Source organism: Lissotriton vulgaris, chromosome 7 (assembly GCF_964263255.1).
Source record: "Lissotriton vulgaris chromosome 7, aLisVul1.2, whole genome shotgun sequence".
NCBI lineage: Eukaryota > Metazoa > Chordata > Amphibia > Caudata > Salamandridae > Lissotriton > Lissotriton vulgaris.
Genome location: NC_141695.1, coordinates 1,297,010,145 through 1,297,027,001, shown reverse-complemented (window position 1 = coordinate 1,297,027,001; position 16,857 = coordinate 1,297,010,145). Strand labels below are relative to the sequence as shown.

The 16,857-nt window shown below is 45.4% G+C and overlaps 1 protein-coding gene across 1 annotated transcript in view; it reads left to right on the top strand.

Moving 5' to 3' along the window:
- The window catches only part of LOC147703532 (uncharacterized), a 125,900-nt gene that overhangs the window by 46,555 nt on the left and 62,488 nt on the right, over positions 1–16,857 (top strand). The window contains exon 4 of the mRNA XM_086931903.1: positions 649–742. Coding sequence (XP_086788029.1) covers positions 649–742 — 94 coding nt within the window. The remainder of the gene's footprint in view (positions 1–648; positions 743–16,857) is intronic.

The window sequence follows — 16,857 nt, the reverse complement described above, 5'->3', positions numbered from 1 at the left end:
ATGTGCGTCTGTCCGCCTGAACAAAAAAAAAATAGAGTGGGTGGGTGCACCAGATGCCCATGCTTAGGGTTCCTCTAGTGTTCCACAGTTTGAGTATAGAATAAGATAAAGAGATAGGGAAAGGTTGGGTTGAAGGGTAAAGAAGAATGGTGGCAGGGAGGTTAGGCGTACAGAGTGAGAGAAGACCCTTGGACTGGCATCCCTGAATGGTGATGGAAGAGAATGGATTAAATAGATCGACGGAAGGGTGGGAAAAAGTGAGAAGAGCCTCTTGTGGCTTTTTTTGCTTGTTGCTTTTTTTCTGGGCATTTGCGAGGAATTTTTAGATTTTCCTTGAAGTAAGTCTGCATATTGCATATCTTTACATAGTGTGTGTGTCTTGATTCTGCAGCGAATCAAACATATTGGAAAAAAAACCATAAGGGCAGGCACTGGTACAAAAAGGGAGCTCGAAGGAATACGTTTTGTCAGTCCCCTTTGTCCTTCTCTCTAAGAAATTAAAAATTAATGTATATCTACGCAACATCAATGCATTTGTTTGTCTTGTGTTTTTTACTCATCTTCCTGTCATTATGGGATATGAAGGGCCTTTTGGTATTATTTATTGATTCTGAAGCTCATTATAGACTTTTCATTTGCCTCTTCTAGGTCTATTTTTTATCTAACCCACCTGGCAGTGCCCCACATCATTGAGACCAAGGGAAACATTGTCAATGTCTCCAGTGTTAATGGACAGAGATCGGTGAGTGCTGAGCTTGGAGAAGATGGGGAGTAATTATGTTATGTTCAAATTATTTCTAGACTGTTCAGCCACCAATGTTTCTTGGCCTCAGGGAAGTAGATGGAGACAACACTTACCTGATGAATGCAAAGGCTGCCCTGTGGGCCAGCCAGTGTTCTAGTCGTATCCGATGGGGTATCTAGCAGAATCCACTCCAAGTCTTTGTTGGGGGGGGGGGGGGTATCCGGGGGAGGGGTCACTCTAGACCATTGCGGCTTAAGATGTTCTTTCACCAATTCTATGCATCCTGAAGGTGGGCGCGTTCACTAAAGCTAAATTAGCAGATCTTAAGGTTCATTCTGGGACAGGTCATATCTAATTGGCAGCCATAATACTGGTGTATTGATATGTACCTTTATGGATGACACAACTAATATTGTGATATCAGGTGCAGAGCTTAATTTCACCTGTACCTCCGCTGTACATGGCAAGTGAGGACAGTGTGTTGTATACACTATGACAAAAGACAGACAAAACACCTATTTGCACAATTTTTAATGTTTTCTTTTTAATTGGTGGGCACAGATTAATGAATGTTTCGCCTGAGAATGATGGAGTGAACCAAATGTAACCTCCTCTTGTGCATCCCGGGTCAATTCGGAAGACAACAAGCTGGACCAAGAGGGGTTGTGAGATGAAGGTTAAATGGACAAAGGCACATAGAGATTGTGGGACACATTATAGTGCAGACTGGACTAGTGGAACACGCCCTAGTCCCATGTCCTGATTTACTGCTCTTCTGTTTCTGCTCAGTAATCTTAGTCCAATTTTGTTAAAGTGAACACGACCACAGAGAATGGTACCACGGGCATTGTGGCATCTTTAATTACTTTGCACTCATTGTCACAGTCCATGATCACTACATAGTATGTACAGTAAATCTTTTAAAGCGCACTTTAGGCGTTTTGATAATCTTCAGCAATGAATATTCTTGGCTTTCGGGATGAGAGCGGCCTGTTAATCGCGTTTGAGTTAATACCAGCTAAAATGCCTAGGAAGGCTAGCAGCATTGCAAAATATATAGCACGAGTGCTAATATGCAGAGGAGGGTGCTGTCAGAACCTCAAATGGTCATTCCAAAATGGACCTCTAGTGTCATTGGCCAGGAATTGTCTGGCCCTAAATTCTCTCTGTAACATTTACAAACTTTTAAATAGTTTGAACACAGTCATGGCTATGACCCTAGCTGAGTTGAGCCAGAGTTGCATCGGAGGTGTAACCGAATATACATGTATATTTGGTTCTTATTGTATGTATCTTTGAAGATGCATAAGCAATTTTCTCTTCTGTCACTATGTGGCAGAGCACCACCAAGTAAGGAATATGAGCGAGCCTTGTTTCCATGTTGGATCCTCTTGTAGGAAGGCAGGCGGCGTGGGATCTAAGAAGCTGGCCTTATAGGGCCTAATGCGGAGGGAAATTTTTATTGTTTGGTGACAACTTTGGTAGCAGAGTCTTTGGTCTGCTCTTGCAGGTATCTAATATCCGGGATTGATGTCATGTAAACATGTTGGGCATATGATTTTTTGCTTTGTTTTGTTTCCCTTTGTCTTCATTGACAGCGTCAAAACTGTCTTGCCCCTGTTGCTCCCTGCCTGTCATTCATAGCAGGGTAGGTCTGAGTGGACGTGCTTACCTGTAACATCCCCTTGCCAGCTCCTGTCTCTCTGTTTCCACCAACCTTAATAACTTCTTATGCTTTGCACAATCAGGGCAGCTATGTTACTTGGAAGTGCCCCTTGAACTGCTGCTTCTCTCCACAATTTGAGCTATATCCCTTTTGTGGGCGCTGTCTGCTGGGATCTCTTCTGGATTGCCCCCTTTATTTCTGAACCATTTTATTTTATTTGCCTCTGCACCTGCAGACCCGGATATGCTGGCTCATTCTTCCTTCTCGGATGCCTTCTCTGTTGAAAATGTTTAGCCAGCTACAACGTTTTCTTCGTTCACCAACCTTCCCTTTCTGTGCCCCTTCTTTGTCAGCCATTCTTGCTCCTAATGAGGGTGCATTACTTTCCCTCCACTTCTCCTGCCTCCAATGGCCCCATGTAAATCCACTGTAGAACAAAGCCATACTGCCATACATCCCCCTCAATGGGCTCAACAGGCTGCACGAAAAACCAAGAAAAACAGAAACTTCCCTAATGGAGCACTCAAAGATCTGAGGAGCAGAGGCATGCAGTCGGGGGTACATGGCAGGACAAGCCTCACTCCCCATATTACCAACATTACCCCAGGCTCTTGTAGAGGGATAGTCCAAGGTTCAGCTGCAGAAAAAATTAGGACCGGGGTTCCAAGACTTTGAGGCGCTGACTCGGGTACCCCAGGGGTTCCAAGACTTTGAGGTGCTGACACATGTACCCCTGGGGTTCCAAGGAACCTCCTCCCAGAACCGTATGATAGTCATGGAGTCCCTTTGGTGTAGCAGACAGTGAGCCCCATAGCTACGTGACTACCGGGGCTGCTACTGCAGAAGAGACCCTTCAAGCCACACACCAGATGTCAAGTAGTGACCACGTGTACAGCACCTCCTTCCCCTGTCTGGTTAGTAGTCTGAGGTTCCAGACCCTGACACATGGGTCTGTAAGTAAGTAAATCATCTCGGCCCGGTTCACAGCACTTTTTTCCTGAATGCCGTCAGTGAAGGATGCATTTACATCATTTTGAGAGGTTTCTGCTTCATTGAAATAGTAAATGCAACCCTGTGAGGAACACAACCGCGGCAAAACTGCATAGGGTTGTTAAACTCCAGTTAATGGTAAGAGAACTGTTGATGGTGAGATGACCTTTTCCTGCCTGAGGGATCAAGGAAGGAAGGAGCAGGGAGGATCCAAAACACTGAGCAGAGAAAATAAAAAGGTAATTCATAACATTCTACTATCAAGGGGCATTCACAGAGGGTCATAAATATTCAATAGCCTCTTTGGTGTCTGGGATCCTGGAGACTGTTAATAAACAATATATCCCTTTAAAAAATATTTTTGGTGCATATTTCTACAATACCAGAATATTTTTTTGTTTTTTGCTTGCACAGAAGAAATTTGAAATGTTCCTGAAGTGCTGATCCATATATAACAGGAGTTCTTTTTAAAAAGACAATGAAATAGAAATTACAGGGGGCGTGGCTTGGACACCGAGGAAGATGGCGGTATAGAGCGTCTCTCCTCCCGTCACGAGCTCTCACACCAAGAATTGGGACGTTTTCGCCCGTCTGAAAAACCGATGTGACCGCAGATTTGGTGTGCGGAATACTTTCGGAATGCGGTGAGCTGCTCTATATGGCTGAGAAGGCGCCAGACCCGAAGTTACACCGAGCGGGACCCCGGACGTCCCATGCCGCACCGTGAACGAAGGATCGAAGGCGGGATATTGAACAAACACCGAAGGGGCAGTGGCGTCTGCAACCACTCGGTGTGACTGGTATACGCTGAAGCAGGTGGTGCACAGGCGAGAATTGAGTCCCCGACCCAGGATCACGGACGCGGACGCGTGAGTAAAGTTAAGTCCGATCGGCCATGTGGGGATCCAGGGCTTCAACTGCCCTAACCAAGATGGCGGCCGCCACTTTGTACTGCCGAGAAACGAAAGGGAGTGACTGTTAACACACATTTAACACCGCTGATCTCCCCAATGAGCCACATGAAGAGCAATGCTGGCAGATTTATTAGCATCTGGGGAAGACAGGGCACATATTCCTGATCTGACAAGAGGGGTTTAATGCATCTGTGCTATGTGCCTGATAAGCCTGCTATCGGATTAAAGTGACCTCTCCTGTGATATCACATGCACACCTTAAATGAATCTATGTGAAACCCTGCACTTCAGGTCCTTCCTGGTGGCGCACCACACCTATTGAGTACTCTGGGAGCTAACTGTCCATTTTCCTCTGCTGATCTGTCCTCACTCATCTACCTGCATCGGCGCAATTGCGCCTGCGTTGCTAATAGACCGTTATCTAATCTACCCCACGTGCTTGCCGGGGAAGACTTTCAAAGCACCACCTAAGGCTCTAAAGATTCACGATAGATACCAAAGATCAGGGCACCCTTAAAAGACTTAAATCGGATCACTCGAACCCGGGGTCACCGAACAAAACAAAGAAAGTTACTACGGAGGCGCTCGACATGATTCTGAATAGGCTGGATGAAGTAAAGGATCTAGCCAAGGTCACTAAGGAGGAAGTGGTGGCAATCCGACAAGATATCAGAGACACTAATGCACGTCTGACAGAAACGGAATCCAGGATTAGTCGTTTGGAAGATATAGAGGTTAAGGCCTCTGCGGCTCTAAAACACCTACGCATTTCCTCCGACCAAACTACTAGAAGACTGGCCGAGTTGGAAGATAGAAATAGAAGAGGGAACCTATGCATTTTTGGGGTCCCGGAGGGGTCCGAAGATTCAGAGGGGTCGTGTATTCAGTTCTTGGAATCTTGGTTTGCTAAAGCCACGAACCTGACTTTTGCCAACCCTCTAGAATTCGACAGAGCGCACAGAGTGCCAGGAAGAATCACTAAGATGCAAAAAGGTCCCAGGCCCATCGTCTGTAAGCCGTTGCGTTACCAACATGTGGAGCAAATACTTGCCTTTGTTCGGAAGCACAATCATATCCTGTGGAGAGACGCAAAGATCTATATCTCTCAAGACTACAGTAAGGAGACTGTAGAAGTAAGGAAGGCCTTCTTAGCCCTGCGACCACAACTGAAATCGAGGGGATATCAATTTGGCTTTGTGGGCCCGGCGAAGTACAGAGTAAAAATACGTGGATTACCTCACTTTTTTACAGATCCTATGAAACTCAAACGCATGCTCGAGGAATTGGAGGAACGCGACATGGAACGCGACATGGAAACCAACAACCCGGACAATATGGCGGCCTCGGCTTCAGGATACAAATGAACATCTCTGGGAGTTGCTGTCTACAATTGATTATCTCTACCTAGATAGCATTGCAGGACTGGTGGGCCTAACACTTGCCGGATCAGGCCTTATACTCGAAGTCACCTTCTGACACTGGGAGTGATACCGTGAGTTGTACTATAGCGTAATGGTTTGGCTCAACGTTTTGACAATTTCTTTGCCCTTCACTCCTTGTTACCAAACTGCTATCGATCTGCTGTTGCTGATCTAACCTCTTTGATTTGACTTGATTTGACTTCTTTGGTTTAAACTGTCTCTAGTCCCAAAGAGGCGTGAATCTGAATGATCTAAATATATCAATATATCAGCGCACCAACATGTCCCTTCGGCACTATTCTGGCCTTATCACGGCCGTGCTGAGATTATTAACTAAGGGACCGCTCATTGGTAGTTTATTGCTCCTGTTTCTGCTACTTATCAGTATTGAATAGGCCTAGAGTCTACTATCTCTTAGGGTGCCCTAGACGAAAGATATGATGTTATAATATCTTGCAAGGGTCCTCATTGTACTTTATACTGCTTCTACTTGCTGTTCTACTGCTAAAATCTCATAGAAGTATTTCAGAATATGTCAGGTTGTCAAGAATGTACTCTATTGGTTAAACCACACCATTTAAATGTTCTCATTGCTTAAGTGTATGGTTTTATACATTACACACAGTTGTTCCAATGTTCATGCAAGATTGGTATCGACGGGAGGGCTACTGCGGTTTTCCTCACGTCGCCATGCTTCTGCACTGCAGTTGGGGTGGGTGGGGTGGGGTGGGGGGATGGGGGGGAGAGGGGGGGTGTGTGTTGTATATTATGGTTTGCATTTTTACTTTTGATTCTTTCATCTTCACTTTTCTTTTCACCTCAAGTCTATTCCTTCTCTCTTGACTGGACAAGTTGTATCATTTACATGCTGTATCTGTGTACCCACACTTGGATCATTCATGTGCCATATCTGCGTGCCCAAGTGTCTACTCAAGGTTTCTGTCAATTTAGCTACATATTTGTTAAGGCAGGGTACTCCTCACATAAGGTGCCGCATGGCACGTTACTCCTTGGGATTCATAATGCACTCATGATACATGTAATACTATAAATGTTACACTCTACACTCAACACTCCGCTCTGAACGGCCTCACTTGATCAGCTAAAAATTCTGTCTATGAATGTTAAAGGTTTGAACCAACCCATAAAAAAACAGAAGATATTAGAATATGTACGTAGGCAGAGAGGCAACATTGTTCTGCTACAGGAGACCAAACTAGACACGAAACAGTTCTATACTCAACGTAATAAGTTTTATTCGGAGGTTGTGGGGTCAAGTGCACTTGGTAAAAAGAATGGGGTGCTGATACTATTATCAAAGAAATCCAAGATAGAACTATTGTCTTCATCGTCAGACGACAAGGGGCGCTGGGTCACAGTAAAGCTCGAGAGTAGGGGGAGCTCGCACAGCTGGAGGTTTACAAGGTGATACGTTTGTACAGGTGTAGTGTGCTACAAGAGGAAACACTGTCTGACCATGTAGGCGTCTATTTTGATTCTCACACTCATCTTTTTGGTCACTGCGTTTGCATGAGAGAACTTTATTCAGTTAGCTTTCTTTGTTCACATACAGATACTTGATTGAATTGTGCTTTTTGGATTGTTTTGTAGAGTAATCCCCTGAAGAAGGGCGTGGCCCGAAATGCATCGGGATTTGTGATAATCTGCTTTGAAAAGACTTATTTAACGATGGAAATTTACTTTTGGATATCTTTTGTTGATTGAATCATGAAGCAGTAACTTCAACAACTGTTGAATAAATATTGAATGCTGAACGAACAATTTATCGCTTCATCACCATTACCCTTTGATGTTTGATTGAACTAGACCTACGGGTCCTTTATGTTGTGCACAGAGGTGCTCTCTCTCAACAGAGTGAGCTTTGTATGAGTTCACAGTAAAGCTTGCCAGGGACAACACAGAATTTTTTGTCACAAATATTTACGCACCTAACACTAATGATCAAAACTTCTGGCAAGATTTAGTCAAACAGATTGCAACGATACCTGATACGGCAGTTCATATATTGGGAGGAGACTTTAACCTCCCATTTGATCCTGCCCTGGACAGAGATTCGAAGTGTGTGTTCAAACCGAACAAATCACATAACGCTTTCATTAAATTATGTCAGCGCTTTAATTTGGTTGACACGTGGAGAATACAAAACCCTGCTGATAGGGATTACACATTTTACTCTTCCCCTCATGATTCGTACTCCCGCATTGACTACATCTTCATTACACAAAATGGAGTTGCAAGGATAGAAGATACATCCATAGAACCAAGAGTACTGTCAGACCACTCATGCATTTCCCTTTCCATCAGCAACATTAAACCCTCCCCTAAACAAACGTCATGGAGACTCAATGAAGAAATCTTAAACAAAGAACAGGCGAGCTATCATGCAGCCATTCGGTCATATTTGGATATAAACAGGAGAGGGGACACTTCAGATCTTGTTCGCTGGGAGGCTTTGAAAAGTACCTTAAGGGGGGTGTGCATCAAAATCCGTTCGGCAATGAACAGAGATTACAATGCAAAATTAGAAGCGCTAGAAAAAGAGATAGCCAATCTAGAGAACAGACACCAATTGACAAGGGAACGGGAGGCACTTAACATCATGACTAATAGAAAATCCGAATATAACAAGCTGGTGAGCGAAAGGGCGGGAGTATGGCTGGACAGAAGGCGGAAATTTAAGCTCTGCGAATCTAACAAGGCTGGTAAAAGCCTGGCTGCATATCTAAAATTCAAAGTGCAGAAAAATTCTATTAATGTCATAAAGGACTCTACGGGAATAAGCCACTCAGACCCCCAAAAAATAACTGAGGTCTTTAAAGACTTTTATGAGGGCCTGTATGCTAAAAATGAATTGGTTGACGAGGGTAAAATTCAAGGGTACTTGTAGGAGTGCGATCTGCCAAAACTAAAGCCGGAAGAACAACACAGCCTAAATGAACCGATCTCAACTAGTGAGGTAGAGAAAGCAATCAGAGGGCTGAAATGTGGAAAGGCACCTGGCCCTGATGGCTTTACGGCTAAATTTTACAAAAGTTTTGCAACGGATCTAGTTGAGCCTCTTCTACACCTTTTCCACAAATTCACGGAGTCAGGTGAGGTAAGGGGCACACTAGCGGAGGCGAATATCGCAGTTTTACCAAAGGATGGCAAGGACCCATTGTTACCAAAAAATGATAGGCCGATTTCCCTGATTAATGTAGATTGTAAACTGCTAGCCATGATTTTATCAGCCAGATTACAAAAAGTTCTCCCTACCCTCATACACCCATCTCAAGCGGGTTTCTTAAAACACAGGCTATCAAGCGATAACACCAGAGTATTAGCCCACGCTTTAGAAAAAGCGAAACTTTTGCATACCCCCACAGTAGCGATCACATTAGACGCTGAAAAAGCCTTCGACAAGGTAGATTGGGCCTTCCTTGAGGCAGTTTTACACAAATTTAATTTAGGGACGACATTCACTAAACTTGTAATGGCTCTGTATGCCGGACCTACGGCTAGGGTTAGAGCGGGAGGCTCCTTTTCTTCGTCCTTCTGCCTGAAACAAGGAACAAGACAAGGATGCCCTTTATCACCATCTCTGTTTTTACTAGCGATAGAACCTTTTCTATATCATATCCAGAATAATGAGGCCATTGCCGGTGTGCCATTTAATGATTGTACTGTGAAATTAACTGCATACGCCGATGATGTGCTCATTTTGACGGAGAGAGCTGACGAAGCTATCCCGGCTTTAATGGACACGATTGATGAGTATTCTAAAGTTTCAGGGTACAAGCTGAATAAAGACAAAACAGAAGTCAAACTTTTAAACAACGTCGGGAGTAAAGAAATACTTGGTTCATCTGGCCTCACCTGGCAGCCAAAAGCTTTTAAATATCTGGGCCTAGATTTCGAGAAAGACTTAATAACAACCCTAAAGGTGAATGAGGATCTAACTTTAAAAAAGATTTCTGCGTTATTACATAGCTGGTCACCCAAGTTTTTGTCCTGGTGGGGTAGGGCTGAGACCCTTAAAATGATGTGCACGCCTCTGATTAATTACCTGGCCAGCATGCTCCCAATGACTTTTACGGACGAGTTCATCAAAAAAGTGGATAGGTTGTTTGGGGAGTTCCTGTGGCGAGGGAAAAAAGCCAGGATATCATTGAAAAAGTTGCAACTGGCAAAAGAGAAAGGCGGCCTGGGCCTTCCCTCGTTCAGGAACTACCAGACGGCTTTCCTTTGTAAGCAAGGGGCTCTTTGGCTAGTTGACTCTACATCTTATACTCCAGTATGGCTATCTATTGAGCGATCATTAATGGCACATGCACCCCTCTCGGCCCTCCTCAGCATAGACTTGGCCCATTTACCTCACTCCAAATACATCCTACTAAATACCAGAAGGGCTCTCCTCAGCCTCGACCAGTCCCATAAAACTGATTCAGTGATCAAGAAATCTACCCTAGTTTCGCTATGGAATATTCCTATGTTTCGGATAGAGGGGAAAACCCTTTATTGGGAGTTGTGGGCTGAAAGTGGTATCCACATGGTAAAAGACCTTTATGAAAACGGTCTGCCCATACCTTTTTCGACACTGCAAGAGAAATTTAATTTGCCACCCATAGAATTCTATCAATTCTTGAAATTGAAAGCCGTTATCTCTAAACGTACCCTCACTACGGATTTACCCTGGCTCATGACACGCCTCCAGTTACTGTACCATGCTGACCATTTCGTCTCCAGAATATATAAATGGCTCCTCCCCCTGCCCAAGAAACCACATAAGTTAACAGAAAGCAAGTGGGAGTCGGAACCTAACTCGACAGGGATACCAATAGATTGGGAGGTAATACACAACACTGCATTATCAAACAAGGTCTCCCCGATTTTCTGTCAAACGAAATATATGTTGCTGAACAGAGTGTTCAAATGTAATCTAAAAGATACGCCCAATTGTTGGAACTGCCAGGCAGCACCTGGGGACCTAGCACACATGCTTTTTGATTGTTCCCTATTAAGAACATTTTGGAGAAAAATCTTTGCTTATATTCACCAAGTATTTGGAATCACACCTGTTCAGGAATTCTTATACGTCATTTTGGGTCTTTAGAAACACAATTACCTGACATACATGACCGACAACTGCTAGATATCATGTTGACATTGGCGTGCAAGGTCATCCTCTGTAAATGGAAAAATTTTGCGGAAGTCAACTTTAAAATATGGTTGGAATGGCTCTCCTTTTCGAGAGTGGCAGACAATCCGGCACTGCAGTCAGCCATGTGGAAGCCTTCTAACAGGAAATTGTGGTCCTCCTTGGATGCGTCATCCTCCCACTTTGACCCTCCATGATACAAATTTCAACAGATTGCCTGTCTTTATGTAAATCAGTGTCTCTGTTTGGCCCCATATATTCCAAGTTTAAATACTTTACTGTATACTTATTGTCTCCTATACTGCGACCCATGCTTTGTAGGCCGATTGCTACCGATATATTGATACACCTGTCCTTTCCTCTCTACTTTCCCTGTTTGTTCTCTATTCCTTTGACTTTTGGTAAACGTCATTATGACCACTACTGTATTAATCTATGTATTGGATGATTTATTGTATTGTCTTTGCTTTCATTTTTTCTCAATCTTCAATAAAAAAGATTTGAAATTAAAAAAAGAAATAGAAATTACAGTAAGTGAGGGTAAATAGATATCAACTTTTTCAGGTTAAACTCTGAACACTACTCATATGAGGTAAGCAGCATCTCACAGACCAACACCTGGCAATTCTATGGATTTTTATGTGGATAATCATTTAGTTTGTACTTCTGTTTTTGTTTTATTTCACCTAACAGAAGTGCCCTGAGTTTGTTAAGTTTTCTTCTTATAAAAGGAAGACGTTGGTCATGGTTCTGCCTTTGGCTCTTCATGCCCTGTCTACCTAACTCGCACTCAGTGGAAGAATGTCCAAAATAATTCCCCCAAAAATCTAAAAGAGCATCAAGAAATTTGCCTTAGAGAATTTAATGTTGGAGGACTAAAACAAATAAGATTTAACGACTGTAAAGATAAACATGTCTAGAGGAGTTGTCCCTTTCTCAGTGCAGGATACTAGCTGCCAAGAGATTCCTAGAGGGAGCTCAAAAGAATGGCAGAGACCAGGATTGCTATTCTAGTCAATCGTCAAAACATAGTACCCGTCTTCTGCAACGTGCTCACAGGCGAAGGTTAGTATGACAATTTATTTTACTTTGAAGGCCATGACTTTAAAGACCCTTTCATTGTCAAGACCACCTTTGGTGGAGAAGAGTCTAGTAACGGTCTCAGCAGTGAAAAGATCTTCTTAAGCTCCCTTTACAACTGTCCTTCCTAAGTGGCTAAAATGATCTATTTTGTCAGCCAAAAAGTCAACTGAAAAAGACTTGCCAATAGCAGATTAAACAAATGTAGCAGGATGCTGATGCTGAAGCAAGTTGTGGCTCCTGTTCATTGTCCAGGAATACAAAAGGGACATACGTAATTATTTTCTGATTAAATGGAGTGGCTATAATACCAAATTTGCTCTTACTCAGATGATGAACTTGGACGAACTAGCAACCAGTGTTACAGAAAGTGCAACTTCGTAGTATCTAAGTTCTTGCAAGGCCCATACGTCAATGCCTTACATGGTGTCTCTGCTAACAAAATTAGCTGTATAGACCTGCAGTGCCTCGATTATGACACAACTGCCTTATGTGTTATTTAACTGAATAATTATTTAACTGATGTAATGTAGAGTGGTTTAAGCTTTATCTATAAGAAGAATATAAAATGTCCTAGCTTTCGTAACAGAAAGTTTCAGTTCTATTAAGACCACGGAGCCGAGGATTATGCTTCACTGTTTTTGCTTTATTGTAACAGCAGCCATATAACACTTTAGAGAAAGAACTACAAATCCTGTGAACCCATGGGAATAGTGCAACAGTCCATTCAATCAGGACATGGATATCCCTTTAAAGTCCTCTGTTGATTATCCTTCTTCTTCGTTCGTGCAACATCCTAATGAACACTTGTAATCTGTTTCTGTTTGTTTGGGTTGGTTCCTATATATATATATATATAGAACAGACAACATTGAGTCAACGTCCCTAACACTTAGGGAAGCATTGTATCCAGCAATAGACAATGATAAACAATAACTAATGCATCATCTACTGAAATTTACAGTGTCATACAAGAATTTCTCTGTAGTAAAGGTATATTACTTACTTAGAACACAACTGTCTGTGTGAAGCTCGAAATTCATTACCTGCAGTGGTGGGACCATTGATCCTTTACTGTAGAAAGGATAATCCTTGCCCTCAATGGAATTTAAAACTGTCTGTTACGAAAGGTAGGAAATGTTATATTCTATGTCAGGAGCGGAGGCTTATCCACCACCAAAGCTGCCAGGAAGTGGTTTGAAGTAGACACGCTTTAACATGTAGTCTGAGGACCAATCTGCAGCATCAATAATGTCTTCAAAACGTGCGCCCCAAGGAGAATGCTTTAGAAGCCATTGCCCCTCTGGTTGAATGTGCACCAACCATATTTGTGTCAATACCAGCTTCATGCATTAACCATCATACCAATACCATGGAGGGAGAAGACACACCTTTTTGGGGTTTTCTGAGAGCAATAAGGAGTTGGCGCTCGACTGGGGGACAAAGATCTTCTATCAGAACCTCATATTCCTTGATACAACGCATCACACAAAGTTCAGGAGAATCTCCAAAGTATAACACCATACAAGAGTTGGTCTTTGTAAGCCTAGAAATGTGGAATGCAACTTTTTCTGGTGTAAACACTCCCAGTGGGCGTGGCCTGACAAGATGGCCACTAGGTCGTAAAACCTGCAAGCTCTAGCTGCAGGGCACAACATTCTGCTTCATCCTCACCCCAACCACACTGAAATAACACCTGCGCTAAGCCAGGGGGCCTGGGAGCTTGAGAGCATCTGCGGGGTCCCTGCTGAGGTTGCATGGGGTCTCTCCTACATCGTTATCCTCTGTAAAACGTTTGCTGATGCTTGGTGCTATGGCTGGATGCTGCACTGGCTGGCACAGCTGAGCCCCGGGCTGCTTGCCTCCTGGGGTCATGAGCTCGCGGCCATCCCTGATACTCAGAAACTTTTGGCCCCCTCCTGGGGCAGCCCCTACTTCATTGGCTGCCGCGGCCTGGTTGCTGACGGGCCTATTGCATCTTAACATCGGAGGGAGGCCATTGCTCCTACAAAAAGATCTCTCATTCCACATTTCCCTGCAGCCCCTGCATGTTGCCCCCGGTCGCAGCATTGTGTGACTGGAGACCACAGATCCCTTCCGGGAGGGCCTTCCCCACATTGCTGATCCTCTTGGGCATGCAAGAGACACTGGAAGGAGCCAGTTGTAAGTGATTTAATTTCTGTTTGCTTGGTGGGGGGCTCAGTAGGCGACGGGCCGCCTCCAGAGCTGTGGCGGAGTTACAGGGCGATCTGGAAGCAGTCTGGGTACAGAAGGATACCTCTGCAAGTGCACAATAGGGGTGCCAGAGCCAAATCACAGGAGCCTCAGGGGAGGGTCCTGGAACAATGACGTTGGCGCCCGGTTAGTCCTTTTGGCGGGTGGTGGGCCTGAACAACCGGGGGATTGCCTTGCTACACTCCGCCCTGAAAGGGGCGTGAGTAATAAGGAACCAATGTGTCACGTGATCCAGTAAGGGGATCACCCCTTTAAGGGTACCGCTGATTGGGTTTCCAAAGTGCTTGGCTCATCAGGCGGGCAGGGTAGCATAGGTTGGTACGGCTACCTGACCTTGGATCGCCCGTAAGATAACCCACCATAATTTGCATACTTTTGTATGGAATAAACCTGCAGCCATATTTTCTCCACACAAAAAAGTTGTGTTGTGTATTTATTCATGCATGCCTTTTCTACTTTGGTGCGGGTGGGGACCTTGCGCCGATAATGGAACTATGCGGCTGCCCGCAGCCCCCTTCAATGGGCCACCTCAGAGGGCGGCCAACCCTTAGTGGCATTTACGCGCCTCCCCACTCGCTTCTGAGGGACTCCTGGAGTAGTCCCCTTACAGGGCGCGCTGGACACGTCATGTCCGGCGCGCCGGTGGATGGGGAGGGGTATTTAGGCCTCCCCCAGCCATTGTTGTTCCTCTTTGCTGCCCGACACGGCGTCTCCCACCCTACCACGTACCGGGCATGGGACAGGCAAGGGAAGTTTGAGGATGTTGTAATGTTTTCTTTGTCGTTGCAGGCGGAGTTACAGGGTGATCTTGAAGCAGTCTGGGTACAGAAGGATACTTCTGCAAGTGCACAATAGGGGTGCCAGAGCCAAATCACCAGAGCCTCAGGTGAGGGTCCTGGAACAATGACGTCAGCGCCCCGTTTGGTCCTTAAGGCCGGTTGTGGGCCTGAACAACCGGGGGCTTGCCTTGCTACGCTCCGCCCTGAAAGGGGAGCGAGTAATAAGGGACCAATGTGTCACGTGATCCAGTAAGGGGATCACACCTATAAGGGTAGCGCTGATTGGATTTCCACAGTGCTTGGCTCAACAGGCGGGCAGGGTAGCATAGGTTAGTACCGCTACCTGCCATTGGATCGCCCGTAAGATAACCCACCATAATTTGCATACTTTTGTATGGAATAAACCTGCAGCCATATTTTCTCCAAACAAAAAAGTTGTGTTGTGTATTTATTCATGCAGGCCTTTTCTACTTTGGTCCGGGTGGAGACCTTGCGCCGATAATGGAACTATGGAGGCAGCCCTGGCGGCATATGATCAACACAGCTGCGGATGGGTGTGTGAGTGTCCCCATACATATCTCAGCTTGTGATGTGCAGCCTGCAGGCGCAGCGAACGGCGTCCTGTGCCCTTGTTGGGGCCCGGCTAATGTTTTGAGGCCATCAGAGCTGATAGGCGTATCTCACCTACAAACGCCGATCTCTGCAGGCCCCTGCCCATATCTGGACACCGACTGGGTGCCACATGACAAACACACATCCCAGACTGCAAAGTTTGTGCCTGCAGCATCTCGTGCTCCACGCTTTCCCGGCGAAGGGCACGCTCGTACTTCATCTTGGCTCTTCTCTGAACTGCACCGAGCACTGTCGTTTCTGAGATCTGGGGGGCTCACTACCCGTGGCATGTGGCTGGCCCCAGACCTATATGGATGGAAATAAATGAGACTGCTTACTGAGCCCTGAATTGTACACCCCACCCCTGGGTCTAGTGCTTTCCTAAAGTCATTGTTGTCTGTGCACAGCTGCGGCCCAGCACCAGCCATCAGGGGGATACCTGAAGACCAAAGACGTTAAAGGAGAGGGCGGGACCATTGGGCCCCTGAGCTGAGTGACTCCTAAGGAGGTGTAGCGTGACACAGGTCTGTGTCTGAGGGGCACTACAGACGACCCCTGGTGGGGGTCACTAAAGACTTGACTGGCTGGTCGTAAAGAGGGGCCTGAAGGTGGCTCTGGTGTTGCCTGAGGCCCCTGTCAGGACAAAACTAATCAAACTGAGCCCTCCCTCCTCTGCCTCCCATCCCCTGCCATGAAAAGTCCTTCAGGCTCATTGCTGATGATGGGAAAAGAAAAGGCGGCGAAGATGACTCAAACCAACAAAATATACCAATACACGTTGTCCAGGCCTGAGACTATACATACGGACCATGACTAAGAGCAGTCTATCGATCCGACGGTCCAGGGTCAGACCACGGCAGAACTCCTGGCAGCGGTACAGGGCTCTCCTGTCACCCTAGAAAAAGAAGATGGACGAAATGGCCATCAAAATCGACCAAAATCGACCATCTGTGCCAGGACCTCCGCAAGGTCACAGAACGTACCAAAGCAATGGATGACGTTGTGGACGCTTTGAAGCAAGAGGTCACATTACTAAAGACATGGTTGAGGGACTGAAGTACCCCTAAGGGAATCTAATTTCTGTACCAAATAGCGGGCACATAGGTCACTGGCGATGATGCTGTGCCCGGGGGCACCTCCCCGAGCCATGATAGCTCGCCTGTTCATCCATCGGGACCGCGCTACTATTCTACAACATGTGTGCACTCGCAGCCCCCCCTCCCACCCAAGATGGATGAGGACAAACAAATCTTCATC